At 35.3% G+C, this 15611-nt stretch overlaps 1 protein-coding gene across 5 annotated transcripts in view; it reads right to left on the bottom strand.

The window, feature by feature from the left end:
* Nucleotides 1-477: 477 nt before the first annotated feature.
* Nucleotides 478-15611, bottom strand: part of LOC143239787 (filamin-A-like) — a 167363-nt gene continuing 152229 nt past the window's right edge. For all 5 annotated transcript variants that reach the window (XM_076481298.1, XM_076481296.1, XM_076481301.1 and 2 more), the window contains 7 exons: nt 9120-9386; nt 7450-7587; nt 6059-6307; nt 4161-4331; nt 2664-2879; nt 1918-2115; nt 478-1577 (listed from right to left, as the gene is read on the bottom strand). In XM_076481298.1, coding sequence (XP_076337413.1) covers nt 1390-1577; nt 1918-2115; nt 2664-2879; nt 4161-4331; nt 6059-6307; nt 7450-7587; nt 9120-9386 — 1427 coding nt within the window. In that variant the 3' untranslated portion in view covers nt 478-1389. The remainder of the gene's footprint in view (nt 1578-1917; nt 2116-2663; nt 2880-4160; nt 4332-6058; nt 6308-7449; nt 7588-9119; nt 9387-15611) is intronic.

Genomic DNA, 15611 nt, shown 5'->3' with positions numbered 1-15611 from the left:
ACGTTGTAGACTAGATGTAAACATTGGTTTTATGTTATTTGATTTTCTCAACTTTTTGTTTTACCTTAATTTCCTTTTATGAATTTTACTTTAATTTTAACTTTTTACCACATGTTTGGCACAGATAGCCTAACTGCTTTGTGCCATAAAACACCAAATCAACCAACTAACCAGTCTTTGTTGGTAAATAACAGAACCATGGGTCTAAACACTAAATATGTAATCCTTTATATGTGATCAAGTAGTTAATCAGTTCCTGTTGGTAAATAACAGAACCTTAGGCATAAACAATAAATATGTAACCCTTTATTTGTGGTAAAATTTTTAATAAATCCTCATATTTGTGGCACTACATTTTAAGGTGTGGTGATGAGGAACAAAGAAGAAAATGTTAAAAATATTGTTTCTTCATAAAATAAACATTTTGTGAATGTTTTACAATTTTGACGTGTGTTAAGAAGTGAAACACAGCTACTGTTTATCATTACTGCTTTATTGCAACTTTCAGTGCATTTACATATTGTCTTATGTAATTTTTATAAAGATAGCATTTATATCTTTAAGAGAGTTTTACACTATGATTTTACAATCAACTTGGTTCAACAAAGAGGGTAAATTTTCTGTAAGAATACTTCCATACTGAGTAACTGCACAAAAGATAATAAAATATGAATCTTGGCACTAGACAAGGGGTTATGGATTTTGTTGTTTTATATAAAATAATAAAACAAATTACGTATGCTTTATTTTTTAGTATTTTAATTAAGAAGTAATGAAATTATTTTACAAAGTATAAATAATAATAACTTGCATTCAGTACAAGATAATTGTTTATGAAGCATGTTAGAATGGGAGGCGTACAAGTTTCATTTGCTCAATAAATTTTCTATGGCATTCCAGCATGTGTAATTTAGTCAAATTCTTCTTAAATGGTAAGAAATGTGAACTTATCAGTTGTAAATTATGGGTGATCAAAGCAGATGAAAATAGATGTCTTGCCTAATAGGATGTAGAAGAGAGACTTGATTTGTATTTAAAATAGTGTTATTTTGATTTCAATGCCATTCCATCAAAAATGCTCCCAATGAAATATGAGATGGTTTAAATAAATATCAGAAAAAGTAACATCTGATTAGAATTACCTGCACAAATCTAGTATTTCTAAGTTACAGGAACTAGTACAAGGCAGAACACTACAAAAATAAGTTACAATCACATTCACAGTTCTTTTATACAATTTCTATAGAAATATGTTGTCATTACTACAATGTACGACCTAAGATGAACAAACAACTCAGGTGGTAAGTGATCATAAAACATCATGCTTTCATGTGCATTATTATCCAGTGCTGAATGCAACATACACAGAGCTACTGTTGTTACTGATCTTCACAAAGCTTCCACTTTAAAAGGACTGCCCGGGATGTGCTCTTCACCCCACTTTACTACCAACACATATTCTCCAGTCTCTTTCAACACATAATTAACTTGATATATATTCTGACCTAAGTGCTTAACAAACACCTCATCAGAGGGGCCTTTTGGACCGTAAATGGACACGTACAAGAGATTGTTACCTAAAAATAGAAAATATGTTTAACATTCTTTGTTTGCTTGAATGAAAAAAAAAAGGTTTCTTTATGTATTTCTAGTACAATTTCCAGAATACTGTAATCTCACCAATAAAAACTTGCCAAATCTCATGAAGAAATATTTCATATATTAAGAGTTATATCATGTATATATTTTCACAACTACCAGACCAAACCCAATATAAAGTGTCTTAGGACATCTCATTATCTTTAATCTTAAATTTTGTAAACATGCATACATGTTTAGTGACATTTTAAAATGTATGCAATTTTGACTGTGATATCAACTTTTGTCTCAAATGTGTAAAGTGACAAATTATCTTACCAGCATCTCCACAGTTGACAGTAAATGTATTCTGCTTGTGGAGATAAGCTTTCTTCAATCCCATTCCTTTACAAGTAACTCTGTTAGCATTAGAATGGAAACGTGGGAGGCTGTCAGCTTTCTGACGAGCCTGCTTTGCCACTGTTTCAACAATAACTGAAGAAGTTTCATGGTCTCCAAAGTCTGCCACGGAAGGACCTATGGGTTACGAATTTAATTTATAGTGAACTAATAAAGTATTTACATAGAGAACAGTATAAAGAGATATTCATGTTAGAATAAAACTGTTATATTTATCAGACAGTAGGTTCTTAAGGTTTAGTTTGAATTTTTGTGCAAGCCTAGCTAAAGAATATCTGTACAAAATTGTCCCTAATTCCAAACTACAGCTATTCAACAGTGTCCATCACTAAATATCCTACTCTTGCCTGATGGTGGATTATGACTGTCACACTTATACCATACCCATGATCCCAAAGTGCAGTGCTAATATTTATGTTAATGGGATATGGATGTGAAATTGTTTTCCAGTGAAATAACTTTATTAATGAAAGATCATAATGGATAATCATTTAGAAAGTTCGAAAAATTAAATAACATTGTCTTGAAAATGTATTCAGACCTGAATTAAACATGACTTTCCGATATTTTATTCTGTATTTGAGCTAGACTTTCATGAGATCCTGCAGTAATTAAAATACAAAGGTGTTAATAAATCTTTAGAAGGAAATAATAAACAAACATACCAGTGCACCGAACTCTGAATGGACTTCCTGCTATGTGATACCCATTATATTTGACAATGACAAAGTAGTCACCAGGAGAAAGAGGTGTGTACCTGATCTTGTAACCCTCCTCAACCTCAGTACAATCCATAGAGACTTTTGATGGACCATCAACAGTGACAGCTAAAGTACCTGCTCCTGCATTACAAGTGTCTACAGTAAACTCAGTCTTGGTTCCTGAAAAAAATGGTTGTGGAGTAAATAAGGATTCATATAGTTCTATCATCAGAAAAGGAATGCTTGGCTGTGTACAAAGCAGGTAATGTGAACTAGATTAATGAAATTTATATTGTACGATAAAGTTTGTTTTGGTTGCTGGAAAAGTAATATGAGCTGTATAAGAAACTGTAATGAGATGTTTTAAATTCTGCATACATATAACATTAAGTTTATCATAATAAGCCAAAGAAAAATAAATCAAAGTTTTAAAAAATAAAAATACTTTAATATTATTCATCAGTCTGATTAGTCAAATTATAATCACATCACAAACCAATATAAGATATTGTTATATAGTTGTTATTATTGTTACTGTCATTCTTCACATAAAGCTACAATATTTTTTATTTACAGTTGTGAAAGGGTAGCTATGTCATTAACACCCAGTACTCAAGTCAACTACAAGGTGGTCTTATATTTGGAGGTGTGGGGGTGGTCAAGGTACATCTGGTACTTTAAGTACCGAAACAGCTTTTGATATTATCAGTTCACAAAGCTGCAGTTGCTTGTACTTCCTTAAAACCTGGAACTCAAAGATACACATATTGGAAGGTTGTCCATCCATGCCATCTTACCACTCTAAACTGATATAAAAAATGTTGTTGATTCTTGTACCTTTGCATTTTGTATTTAATATATAAATAGAGGCCTATTAAAGTTCTTCTGTGTTTAGTAGAATGCCCTGTCTTGTACCTTAGCTGCAATTACACACCTTGTAGCTCCAAGTTAGCTTTGAAACAGTGGCTTCCTCAATCATCTACATCAACAAAACTGTCACAAAAATACCTCTTTTAAGCAGAAAAACTTGACTTTTTTTTCCAGATAAAAGATAATAAGAACAAATTAACATGCTTACATATAAAATTCATTCTATTTAATTTTAAGAAGCACTTCAGATGGACACCCATCGTTGCACAGATAGCCCTCATGTAGCTTTACACAAAATTCAAAACAAGCAAACAATAGGTGTTGTGATATGTTGAAAGAACTTCTTATTGAAGTATAAAACCTTTTCAACTAATCTGTAAACTCCTATGTCTAACTGCAACTTCCAAAGCTGATGCCATTTTAAACTTTCAAACATTCTATATGAAAACATTATCCAGCATGTAAAAGTCAGTCACAAACTGAGTACTACAAAAAAAAAAAAGTCAGTAAATTTATGATAGATAAAAACGACTATCAGAGTGTTATGCTTTCATACAAACAGTAAAAGGAACAACATGAGACATAATATACCTGTTTTACACTCTTTTAGCCCATTACCAGAGGCACGGACAGAAGCAGGATCACCATCATCCCGACCAATTCGAATGCGGAAGGGGCTTTCTGGGATGTGGACACCATTGTGACGAATGTGCACTTGGTGAATGCCATTTTCTTTGGGGATGAATCGAAGGGCCCACTGATCTGGAGAACGAAATGCATCGTTAAACATATGTATTAATAAAAACAAATAATTTTGGTTTAAGAAAAAAACATGGCAGTGAAACACTCAGTATATTTGTTGAATTTCAAGTAAAGTTACTTGAGGGCTATCTGTCCTAGTCATCTCTAATTTAGAACCAATAGACTAGAGGGAAGGCAGTTAGTTAATACTATCTATTGTCATCTATTTGGCTATTTCTTTTACCAACAAAAGTGAGGTAGACTTCACACTAGAACATCCACGTAACTGAAAGGACAAAAATATTTGATAACAGGATTTAAGTCGTGACCCACAAGTTGAGTGCTCTAACCACCAGATTAACCCAGAAAGGTGGCTCAGAAAAGTTGTTTATAAATTTAACTATTTTATGTAATTGCAAACTCGATCTCAACTCTAACAGAACTTTACAGTCACAGCCCATAATTTTACGTCAAATGTTTATCATAAATAAAGCTTCTCAATATTCATCAGTAGAAAAAATTTTTTTTTGACACTGTAACAGTCATTACAAATTATCTTAAACATTGTGGAGAGTAATGAAAATACTAAAACATTTAACAGTTATTTGATAAAACAAAATAATTTAGTAAAAATAAATTTTCTTTTTAAAAGTTTAATATACTAGCAGATGTATGGGAAAGGTTTATGAAAGTTTCCTTTTTTTCTGAAATATAGCACTAGTAAAATAAAATAAAAAATACATAAGAATTAAATCATTCATAATCACTTGGTTTAAATAACATCTTATTTTCTACTTTAGTTTTTTTATCAAAAGGTGATAAGTAACACATGACTTTAAAAGATCTCAATATAAATATGTCTATACTGAGACTATATAAACAGTGTATAAAAAGGAAATCCTTAAAATGGTCAATGAGATTTTAAAATGAAATACACCTGTAAAATTTATGTTTTACCAGTTATGAATATAAACGATGTTTCTGCTTTTGTCCAAAGTATGTCTGTGATGATTGAAACTACATACACTATATATATACCATGTAATGAAATAGCAAAGTAGAGAAATCCCATGATGATCCTTAGTGACCACTCCCATTGATTGATCTGTACTTAGCCAGCAGTGGAACTATAACATCTGTGTATTTTAAAAGAAATGTAACTTCTTGACACACCCAAATCTTTCCTAATTGATGTAAACATGTTTGACAGGTCCAACAATGAAATCCTAGAAGGATCTAGAGGACAAACAAGGAATATTCTCTGACATTATAGTAAGATTTATTTTACTTATAGCATAACATATGAATACTGGCTACTCAAATAATTAAGTTTAATACTTACTAAACTCCTTTAAGTTTTGATAAGATCTTTATCAACAGAAATGGTATAACTATAGTGACATATTTCATGAAAAGAAACTCACTCATAGTGAGGATATCTTACACCTTGATCTGTTCAGAGCATGTTTCAACAACAAAAAAAATGTATCTTTGTGTCACACCAAAAATTACTGAAAAAACATAGGTTAACCTATTTCATATGCAAACAGTGCCTATTTTAACTCAAATATCATACAAGAAAAGAAGAGAAACTCCAACAGTAAATCAGTAAGTTACTAATATGTGTAATCTATTACAGGTTTTTACTCCACACCCACTACGGTCACTGTAACTGTTGTTAGTTCTTCACAGATGGGGTGATTTTGTGAATGTATTAATCCAACTTTACGTATCATTAAAGAGCTTACCATCATCAACTGGAACTACAAAACAATCATCTTCACTTCCAGAGGGAGCTATTACTTTCCCATCTAACATCCCCTTGGCACCATTCATGTGAACTGTGAAAGCCAAGGGTTTGTTCACTTGGAGATTTGCCTCAGGTATTGCACCCAATTCAATGTTGTTTGCCTCACCAGCAGGAGGCAAAATATGAACCTTGTACGGACTGTCTGGGATGTGCTGGTCATTGAACTTTATGCCAACAAGATAGTCCCCTGCAAATAAAATAGATTAATAAAAATTAATACTCAGTCTTAGCTGAGTATACAACAGAGATTCAGTTACCAACTATCAACAAGTGTGTACTTTTGTGTTTATTTATTTTACTGTTTCACATTATTAAGTTTGAACAATTAACATATGTTTTTAAAACTTTGTTTTCCAATTTGCAAATCAATAAAGATAAAAAAACTTTAGTTTTAGAAACTATTAGAAAGATGCTTTACAATTAGTTAATTCTTTTGAAAGTCACCTATACAAAAGAATTTAAGACAGCATTCACAGTCTAATATTCCTGTAATATGTATTCTCAAGACTGTTGGTACGAGTATTAAAACTTTAATTAAAATAAAGTACAGAACAACATTTAGATCTTCTTAGGTCATCTTCAGGTTAAAAAAGAATTTGCAAACCATTTTTGTTAACCTAAAGATGACCTAAGAAGGTCTAAACATTATTCTGTACTTTATTTTAATTAAAGTTTTAATACTCGTACCAACAGTCTTGAGAATACATTTTTAGTTCAAGTGAGCTCCTTGTCATCCTGAACTTCTGTAATATGTTTTATTACTAAAGTACACCTGTTTAATAAGTCAGAATATGCCAGTATTTAATACTGTTATTCAATTAAGGTAATAAAATAACTTTTACATATTTCTCAGCACTTTATTACCTCACACTACTTTAAAGACAGTTACAATCTACAACATCTATGCTTTAATTTTTGTAGTTTTTAGTGATTATTTTGTATGGGCTTTTCATTTCCAAGGCTCAAAGATTAAATTTAACTAAGTCTCTGAATTTTGTTCACATTTTATTATTATTCAATACAAGTAAGCAACATTTTCTTTAGCAGACAGTGAATGTTTAACGCTAATTAACATGAAAAATATGTTTATCATATTAGCCAGGAACACTTCTAATCAAAACCATAATATTTGTACTGGCCATACTAGAATAGAATACTTGTGGCTTACAGTCATACTGTTCAATTTGAGTTACATAGTACCATATTGTCACTTTAGTTATATTTTTAACTATGTTAGTAACAATAACGTTAGCAGAGTACCCAAGTTATAACCTCCATATATAAAATGACAAGACTTTAAAACATTTGCCATGATAAAATGTTTCATGCCTGGTTCTTGAACAACATAGGACACGTAGCAAGAGCCATCTTTTCGGTCTTTGAAATCAATCTCAGCCTTTGAGGGTCCTTCTATTGATAGAGATAGACTTCCAGCACCAGCTTCCCTTGTCCACACATTAAACTCAGCTGCAGTAAGGAGGAAAACTTCAATTTACATGATCTTTTTAAATTTCATATAGAATAGTGTCATCTTTAAACCAACCCGTGTACACTTTCCTAAGAAGTCCTCAAAATGTGTTGGAATATCCCATCCCTTTATGAAGATATCTCAACAAAAACAGACAATTTGACAAAAAAGGAGCAGAAATGTATTTTAGCAAAACTATTAATGAAACCTTTTTACAAACATACAATGAAACTTGAATTTATTTTTTGTTCAAGTAGAAACTAATATTACTACAAATGGCTTAGAGCAACTCATAATACTTCATGAGTTGTGGTGTACGTTATTAAAGGTATAATATGATGTATGTAAAAGTGACATTAAAGTCTATTCCATAAAAATATGTAACATAGATATTTTTGGAATGAATTACTTATGGTGACACCTACTGGTTAGAGCCTAAGTAAATATTAAGTAGGAACAGTCACTTAAAGAAGGATAAGCCATTTAAGAATATTTTGTTGCTGGCACTAAATAAACAAAGTGATTTACACAACAAGCATAAACAATTTCAAGTTATCAATTTCAATTAATAAGGTGTGATATCTTTAACATAACTGTCTAAAAGAACTAGCACATTTACAAACTGAATTGTTCATAACAGTCTAGTGGTATGGATGTATAATTATATTCTGATAATCCCTAGCTGAAAGAACCCAACTTTTCTTGCTGAACACAGCTTTATACACGAGGTATGAAGAAATACAGTGTTTAGAGACAATGTTCATGAACACTTCTTCATGGAAGAAGACAGAACTTTTGGTAAAAGCATTCTTGAAATTTATTTACTTTAACATAATAATAAGTTTAATGCTCACAGATACTAGCAGATTTAAGTGATACCTGACAGATGCTAAAGATTTATCTGTGTACCAACTGTTCGCTAATAAATGAATCTTAAAAATTACCTTAGCTGTTGAAAAAAATTATCATAACCATATGTAACTGGAGTTAGTTAAACGTTTAACCTACTCTGTTTATATCTTAGTGGGGATAAATATAACTAACCATACAGATGTTTACAATAAAAACCTAAAGCATTAATTAGTAACAACGTAACAGAATTCCCAAGTGGGAATTTACAAATTATAGAAAGATTGGGAATAATTAAGATTAAATAAAGTTCACTGTAACCATATTACATCAACATGACTACAAACTTATGTAAACATTCTAATTCTTATTCTATCCTAGGTGTCATTCATTTTAAAAGTAAAAAAAAAAAGAGACAGGATTTCCTGAATCTGATTTTCTTATCCATGACTGAAATTAGTTTTTATGATACTTTTTCCTCTTCACTGGTACAAGAACATTTTTTAAATCTTTTGTCATAAACCAACAAATTTTATTTTGTTTCATGTGTGTGGTTATGGTGTGGGTAACTACACTCTTCCCACTTTCCACCTGAAAAATGTAATGCATCCCACTCTCAACCCATTTTAGTGTCCCATTACAAAATAACTTGATCAAGCAATATGTTTTTCATAACACAAACCTGGTTCACCAGTAATGCCCCTTTCTAAGCCTGGACCTCCTGCATGCACTCTGTGGGAACCATAGTCATGAAGTGGACCCACAGTGAACTGGAAAGGTGACCCAGGAATATGGATGTCCTTGTATCGGACACTCACCGTATGAACACCAACTTCTTTTGGTACAAAATGAATAGCATAGAGACAGTCTTCCAAGTCTAAGATTTCAGCGTCTTCTGTCTCACCTGATGGAGAAGTCACCCGGGCAGACATGTCATATGCATTTGTTCCTGGAATGAAACCTGAAAACTTCAGTGACACTTGATAAGTCTATTGTTCTCTATACTCTTTGAATAATTATTGTAAAAATAATTACCAACTACAAACATACTACAGACAAAACCAAAATTGAACACTTCAGTGAAACAGCATCTGGCACCATTTATATAATCAAAAGGAACCATGAAATGTTTCTGTAACTACTACAATTAAAGAGTAAAGTTAACCACGTGTGATATTTATGTGCAAGTTTAGCTTGAACAACATTTATGGTTTGTAGGCATACCATGCATTTTCTTCTTCCTTCTTATTTTAATGTCGAAATTTTCAAAATGTTTTATTTAATCCAAGTCACTGTAGTTTTTTCACATCATATGATCCAGAAATTAAAGTTTTTTCTGGTTTGAGAATGTATTTACAATAATACTTATCTATCCTCACACTTATAGCTATTACCTGACTTCCAGGGTTTCCTTCCTGATTTTTTCTCCCTTGCTCCAGTTCCACTCAACAGCTCTTGGTGATATTTACCTCATGACAATCTCCACTTATGTCAATGTACCCTCTTTCCTGGTATTGTTATATTAACACCTCAATCAAATAATTTGTCAAGTTTTTATACTGACTCAATTCCTCAGTAGAGAGGAAGGGCAGGTGAATGTGTGAGAGAGGTAAGTGTTATTAGAAATACAGTTTTGATTTACAGAAAAGGTAACTTCCAAAACATACTCACCTCCTCTCTTGAAGCTAGAATTCAACATTGATAAGGCAGAAGTGTCAGTGAGGGTATTTTCCAAACAGAATGTGTCTTTATAGATCGTGGGTGTTTCAACAAAAAATTCACACCTGAATGGAAAAATTGCACTACATCCAAAAGGTACCCAGAATTATAGGGAGGATATAGAACAACTGTGCTCAACCAAGGATCAAGGATGAGACCACTGTGCATTTGGAAATTACAAGGAGGTGGCTGACCCTCTTTTATGAACAATGTAATGACCAGTATTGATAAAACAAATGGCCCTGCACACTCCAACATGATAGTCTGAACTGATATTACAAGTAGGTTCCCATGTAGGCTGGTGCCACTCCTACTGACATCTGAGAAAAAATATAAAGGTACTCAAGGTAGGAAGATCCCCAACTTTGTTCTCTTCTGCACTTCACTCAAACACTTTGGAATAAAAGCCACTGTCCTTTACCACAGTGACTGGAAACTGGGTGTGATAAGGACTCTCTAGCTCAACTAAAAGAATCTAGGAGGTAATACACATTAGGGAGCCCTGAGGAAAGTGCTCAGGTGAACCAAGTTCCTTAACCAAGGATGCTTTACACATGATAGTCCATGAGTGATGGTCCAGCATAGTATAGTAATACCACCCAGTTAGCCTCTATGTGGTGTTATAGAACACCCCATTTATGCAGGTTTCAATAGGCAACAGGTTGCAATTAGTGGTTGCTAGTGCAGAACTGGTTTGATAAAAGCACTTCTGCTTGAGCAACACTTGCTGCACAGTGGATTGGTTGATTGATTTAGTGTTTTATGGCACAAAGCAGCGAGGTTATCTGCACCAGACATTCGGTAAAAATGTAAAAAAAATAAATAAATGTAGTAATAGACATAAATGGAAATGAAGGTAAAACAAAAAAGTATAAAACCAATGTTGACACCTAGTCTACAATGTTAAGATAGAAGGCAGAGTATAAGAAGTTGTAAGGTATTTACTCTAGCAAAAAGATAATGATCATAACCCGCCAGGAAGACTAACAGGTAAGTTCAAGAACCACCGTCAGTCACCTGAAGTTGGTCTTTCCAGTCCTGGTTCTGGGTTATGTGTCATAGCAACCAGTATCAAAATGTAAAAGAATAGAAGTTTTAAAAGATACATAGCAAAATTATAACAATGAGTAGCCAAATGTCCAGTAAAAAGATAAAGTCAAGTAAATGGAGTAAAATTTGTAAAAGTAAATGAAGGTAAAAACAAAACAGCAATTAAAACAGAAAATGGTGTAAAAACCAATGGTGACATCCAGTCTTCAAAGTTGTAAAATATTTACTCTAGCAAAATGGTAATGATCATAACCCGCCGGGAAGACTAACAGGTAAGTTCAAGAACCACCGTCAATCACCTGAAGTTGGCCTTTCCAGTCCTGGTTCTGGGTTATGTGTCATAGCAGCTATTATCAAAATGTAAAAGAATAAAAGTTTTAAAAGACACTCCGCAAAATCGTAATAATGAGTAGCCAAATGTCCAGTAAAAAGATAAAAGTCAAGTAAATGGAGTAAAATTTGTAAAAGTAATTGAAGACAAAAGCAAAACGGCAATTAAAACAGAAAATGGCGTAAAAACCAATGTTGACATCCAGTCAACAAAGTTGTAAAGAACTACCTGTAGCAGAATGGTAATGATCTTAACCCGCCAGGAAGACTAACAGGTAAGTATAAAACCACCGTCAGTCACCTGAAGTTGGTCTTTCCAGTCCTGGTTCTGGGTTATGAGTCAATATGGCCAGTACTAAAAAGTTAAGTAGTAAAAGTGTGAAATGATATGCAGCAAAGTATAATAACAACTCGCCAGGACGACTAACGAGTAGTTCAAACGGATAGTTCAAACAGTGGCGTTAGTCACCTGAAGTTGGCCTTTCCAGTCCTGGTGTCGAGTTATTTAATGTTCTGGCCATTGTCCAATGTCAAATTGAAGGAGAGAGATTAAAACTGTAAAAAGGAACCACAATTAAAAGGTGTAATGAATAAATATGCAACACTTAAATGAGATTAAAAAGATTAATGGCCATTAAAAAATTAAAAACATTATCAAGGTGGACAGAGTCACCATCACCAATAACTCTGTCCAATGTTACAGACTGACCCTGGGAAAAAAATATGTTTAAAATATTGCCGTCGTTGAGAATTGTAACGATGGCAAGAAAGTAAAACGTGGCTGATAGTGATTTGAGTGTTACACAAACTACACATTGGTGCATCAGTTCCAGATAAAAGAAAATGATGAGTTAAAAAACTGTGACCAATGCGTAGCCTAGTGAGAACAACTTCCTTCTTCCGAACTTTACAGAAGCTAGATGGCCAAAGTCCAATTTTGGGTTTGATTTGAAAAAATTTGTTGTCACGTTGCTCACTCCAAGTAGACTGCCAGCTGGCATGGAGCCGAGCCTTGAAGACAACACCATAGTCCATGTACGGAATAGGCATAGAAGTGATGGTGCTGAAGCAGACATATTTAGCTGCCATGTCTGCAAGCTCGTTCCCGCGAATACCAACATGGCCTGGTATCCAGAAAAACTGGATTGAAGTAGCTGCTAATGAGAAATGGGCCAGTCGGTTTCGAATATCAGCGAGAATAGGATGTGAGCTAACGTGTAGCGATTCCAAGGCAAGTATAGAACTAAGCGAATCAGTATAAATAGTGCAGTTGGAGTACTGCTCAGCTGCAATATGATCCAGGGCAAGAGATATGGCATACAATTCAGCAGTGAACACAGAAGCTGTAGAAGGGATTCTGCGTGCAACTACTGACCCACAGCAAACCATAGCAGAGCCCACTGAATTACCTGATTTGGAACCATCTGTATAAATGAGAACTGAATGATTGTTTGAAAGATATTCATTGAATAAAAGACGGTACTTCCAATCTGGAGTATCTGCCTTTTTTAGGTGACTGAAAGAAAGGTCACAAAGGGGCTGTAATAAGCCATGGTGGGATGGGCCAACCTGTGGAATCTGCAATGTTATCCAAGGACAGACCCAATTCATCCAATTGCGCCCGGATGCGAAGGCCAAACGGAGCAATGACAGATCGTCTGTTCTGAAAAAGTACTGCCCACCGAGGAAGGAAAACACATTTCCAGGTGGGATGCTTTGGTAAGGAATGAAGTTTCGAAGTATATTGTAAAGATAGTTGCAAACGGCGAAGGTGTAGAGAAGGTTCATGAGATTCAATGTATATAATTTGAACTGGAGAGGTACGGAAAGCCCCAGTGCAGAGTCGAAGTCCTTGGTGATGAATGGGGTCCAGCATCTTTAAGGCCGAGGGTCTGGCAGAGCCATAGACCATTGATCCATAATGGAGTTTCGATCTAATAAGAGCATGATATACCTTTAACATTGAACAGCGATCTGCCCCCCAACTGGTAGAAGAGAGAACACGGAGGATGTTCAGTGCTCTTGTGCATTTGACCCGAAGCTGCTTTAAGTGTGGTATAAAGGTCAGTTTACGATCAAAGATAAGCCCAAGAACTTGGTCTCCGGGACCACTGGCAGCAAAACTTCACCGATATGAAGTTCAGGATCAGGGTAAATACCCCGTCGACGGCAAAAGTGCATGCATACAGTTTTTAGAGAGAGAAATTAAAGCCGTTCGCCAGAGTCCACTTCTGTACACAATTGAGGGCGGTTTGTAGTTGCCGCTCAATATATCTCATGTTTGACAACTGACATGAGATGTGAAAGTCGTCGACATACAGCCCATTCGCAACAGTAAGAGGGAGTTGTTCAGTGATGGCATTTATCTTTATACTGAAGAGTGTAACACTCAATACACAGCCTTGAGGGACTCCAAGTTCCTGTACAAAAGAACGGGAAAGTGTCAAACCCACACGAACTTGGAATCTCCTGTCCATTAAAAAATTTTTAATAAACATGGGTAGATGGCCACGTAACCCATATGTATGGAGGTCTCGCAAAACGCCATACCTCCATGTTGTGTCGTAAACCTTCTCTATGTCAAAGAATATTGATACAAGATGTTGGCGGTTGAGAAAGGCTCTGATAGATGTTTCAAGACGAATTAGATGGTCTGTGGTGTAGTACTGTCGACGGAACCCACACTTGGTGGGCGCGAGGAGGTTGTTTGATTCAAGGAACTAAACAAGACGAGCATTAACCATCCTTTCTAATGTCTTACAGAGACAGCTCGTCAAAGCAATTGGACGGTAGTTTGAAGGAATCTTGGGATCTTTCCCTGGCTTAGAGAAAGGTAAAATAATAGCCTGGCGCCAGGCATCAGGAAAAACATTCTCCTGCCAGATCCGGTTGAAAACAATTAGAAGGACATCAAGAGAAGCAGGAGATAGATGGTGCAGCATGTCATAATGAATATCATCAGGTCCAACAGACGTACTGGCAGACCGATGAAGGGCCATTTTTTAGTTCCACCAGGGTAAAGGGACAATTATAGTCAAAGAAACAGTCAGTTCGAAAGGAAAGAGGTGATCGCTCTGGCCGAGTCTTGATGGCCAGGAAGGTGGAGGAACAAGCAGAAGTGCTAGATACCCGGCAAAAGCTTTCACCTAGAGTGTTAGCGATGTTCCGAACATCAGTCACCTCCTGACCATCAGAGAATAAGATCGAGAGGGGGGACAGAATTGTAGTGCCCATTAACCTTTCGAATCCTGTCCCATATGATCTTGGAACTGGTGGTAAAAGATATGCTGGTTGTGAACTTAATCCAAGATTCCTTCTGGCTTTGACGTCTTACCCACCTAGCATGTGCACGGGCCCGTTGGAAAGCAACCCGGTTTGAAAGTGTGGGATATCTACGAAAAGTATCCCAGGCCCGCTTTTGAGCCTTCCGTGCTAAGTGGCAAGCAGGATTCCACCACGGACGAGGATATCGTGGAAAACGTGTCGAGGTTTTAGGAATACACTGAGCAGCTGCATGTGTAACACAGTCAGTTACCGCTGCTACACAGTTGTCTATTGATGGCTGATTTACGATGGCAGGATCAAGTTCTGTGAGAGCAGTAAAAGTGGACCAGTATGCCTGATCCAGCTTCCACTGGGGCACGCTGGTAGGGTGGCATCGACCACGGCCAGTCTCTCTCAAAAGGATCGGAAAATGATCACTGCTTAGTGGATTACTGTCAACCCTCCATGACAAATGGGAGAATAATGAAGGGGAGCAAACTGAGAGATCAATAGCGGTAAAGGACTGACTAGGTGCATGAAAGTAAGTGGAAGAACCATTATTGAAAAGAGAAAGATTGTGATCAGAAAGCATCCGCTCTACAGATCAGCCCCTCCCATCAATAATAGCACTTCCCCAGAGGGGATGATGTCCATTAAAATCCCCTAGGATTAGAAATGGAGATGGCAATTGTTCAACGAGAGCATCAAGATCTGATTGATCATATGTCTCTCCAGGGGACAGGTACAGAGAACAAACAGTGATGGTATGACCCAAGGAAACATGGATGGCTACAGCCTCCAAGGGTGTGTT

Source organism: Tachypleus tridentatus, chromosome 13 (genome assembly GCF_004210375.1).
Source record: "Tachypleus tridentatus isolate NWPU-2018 chromosome 13, ASM421037v1, whole genome shotgun sequence".
NCBI lineage: Eukaryota > Metazoa > Arthropoda > Merostomata > Xiphosura > Limulidae > Tachypleus > Tachypleus tridentatus.
This window is presented reverse-complemented; position numbering and strand designations above follow the sequence as displayed.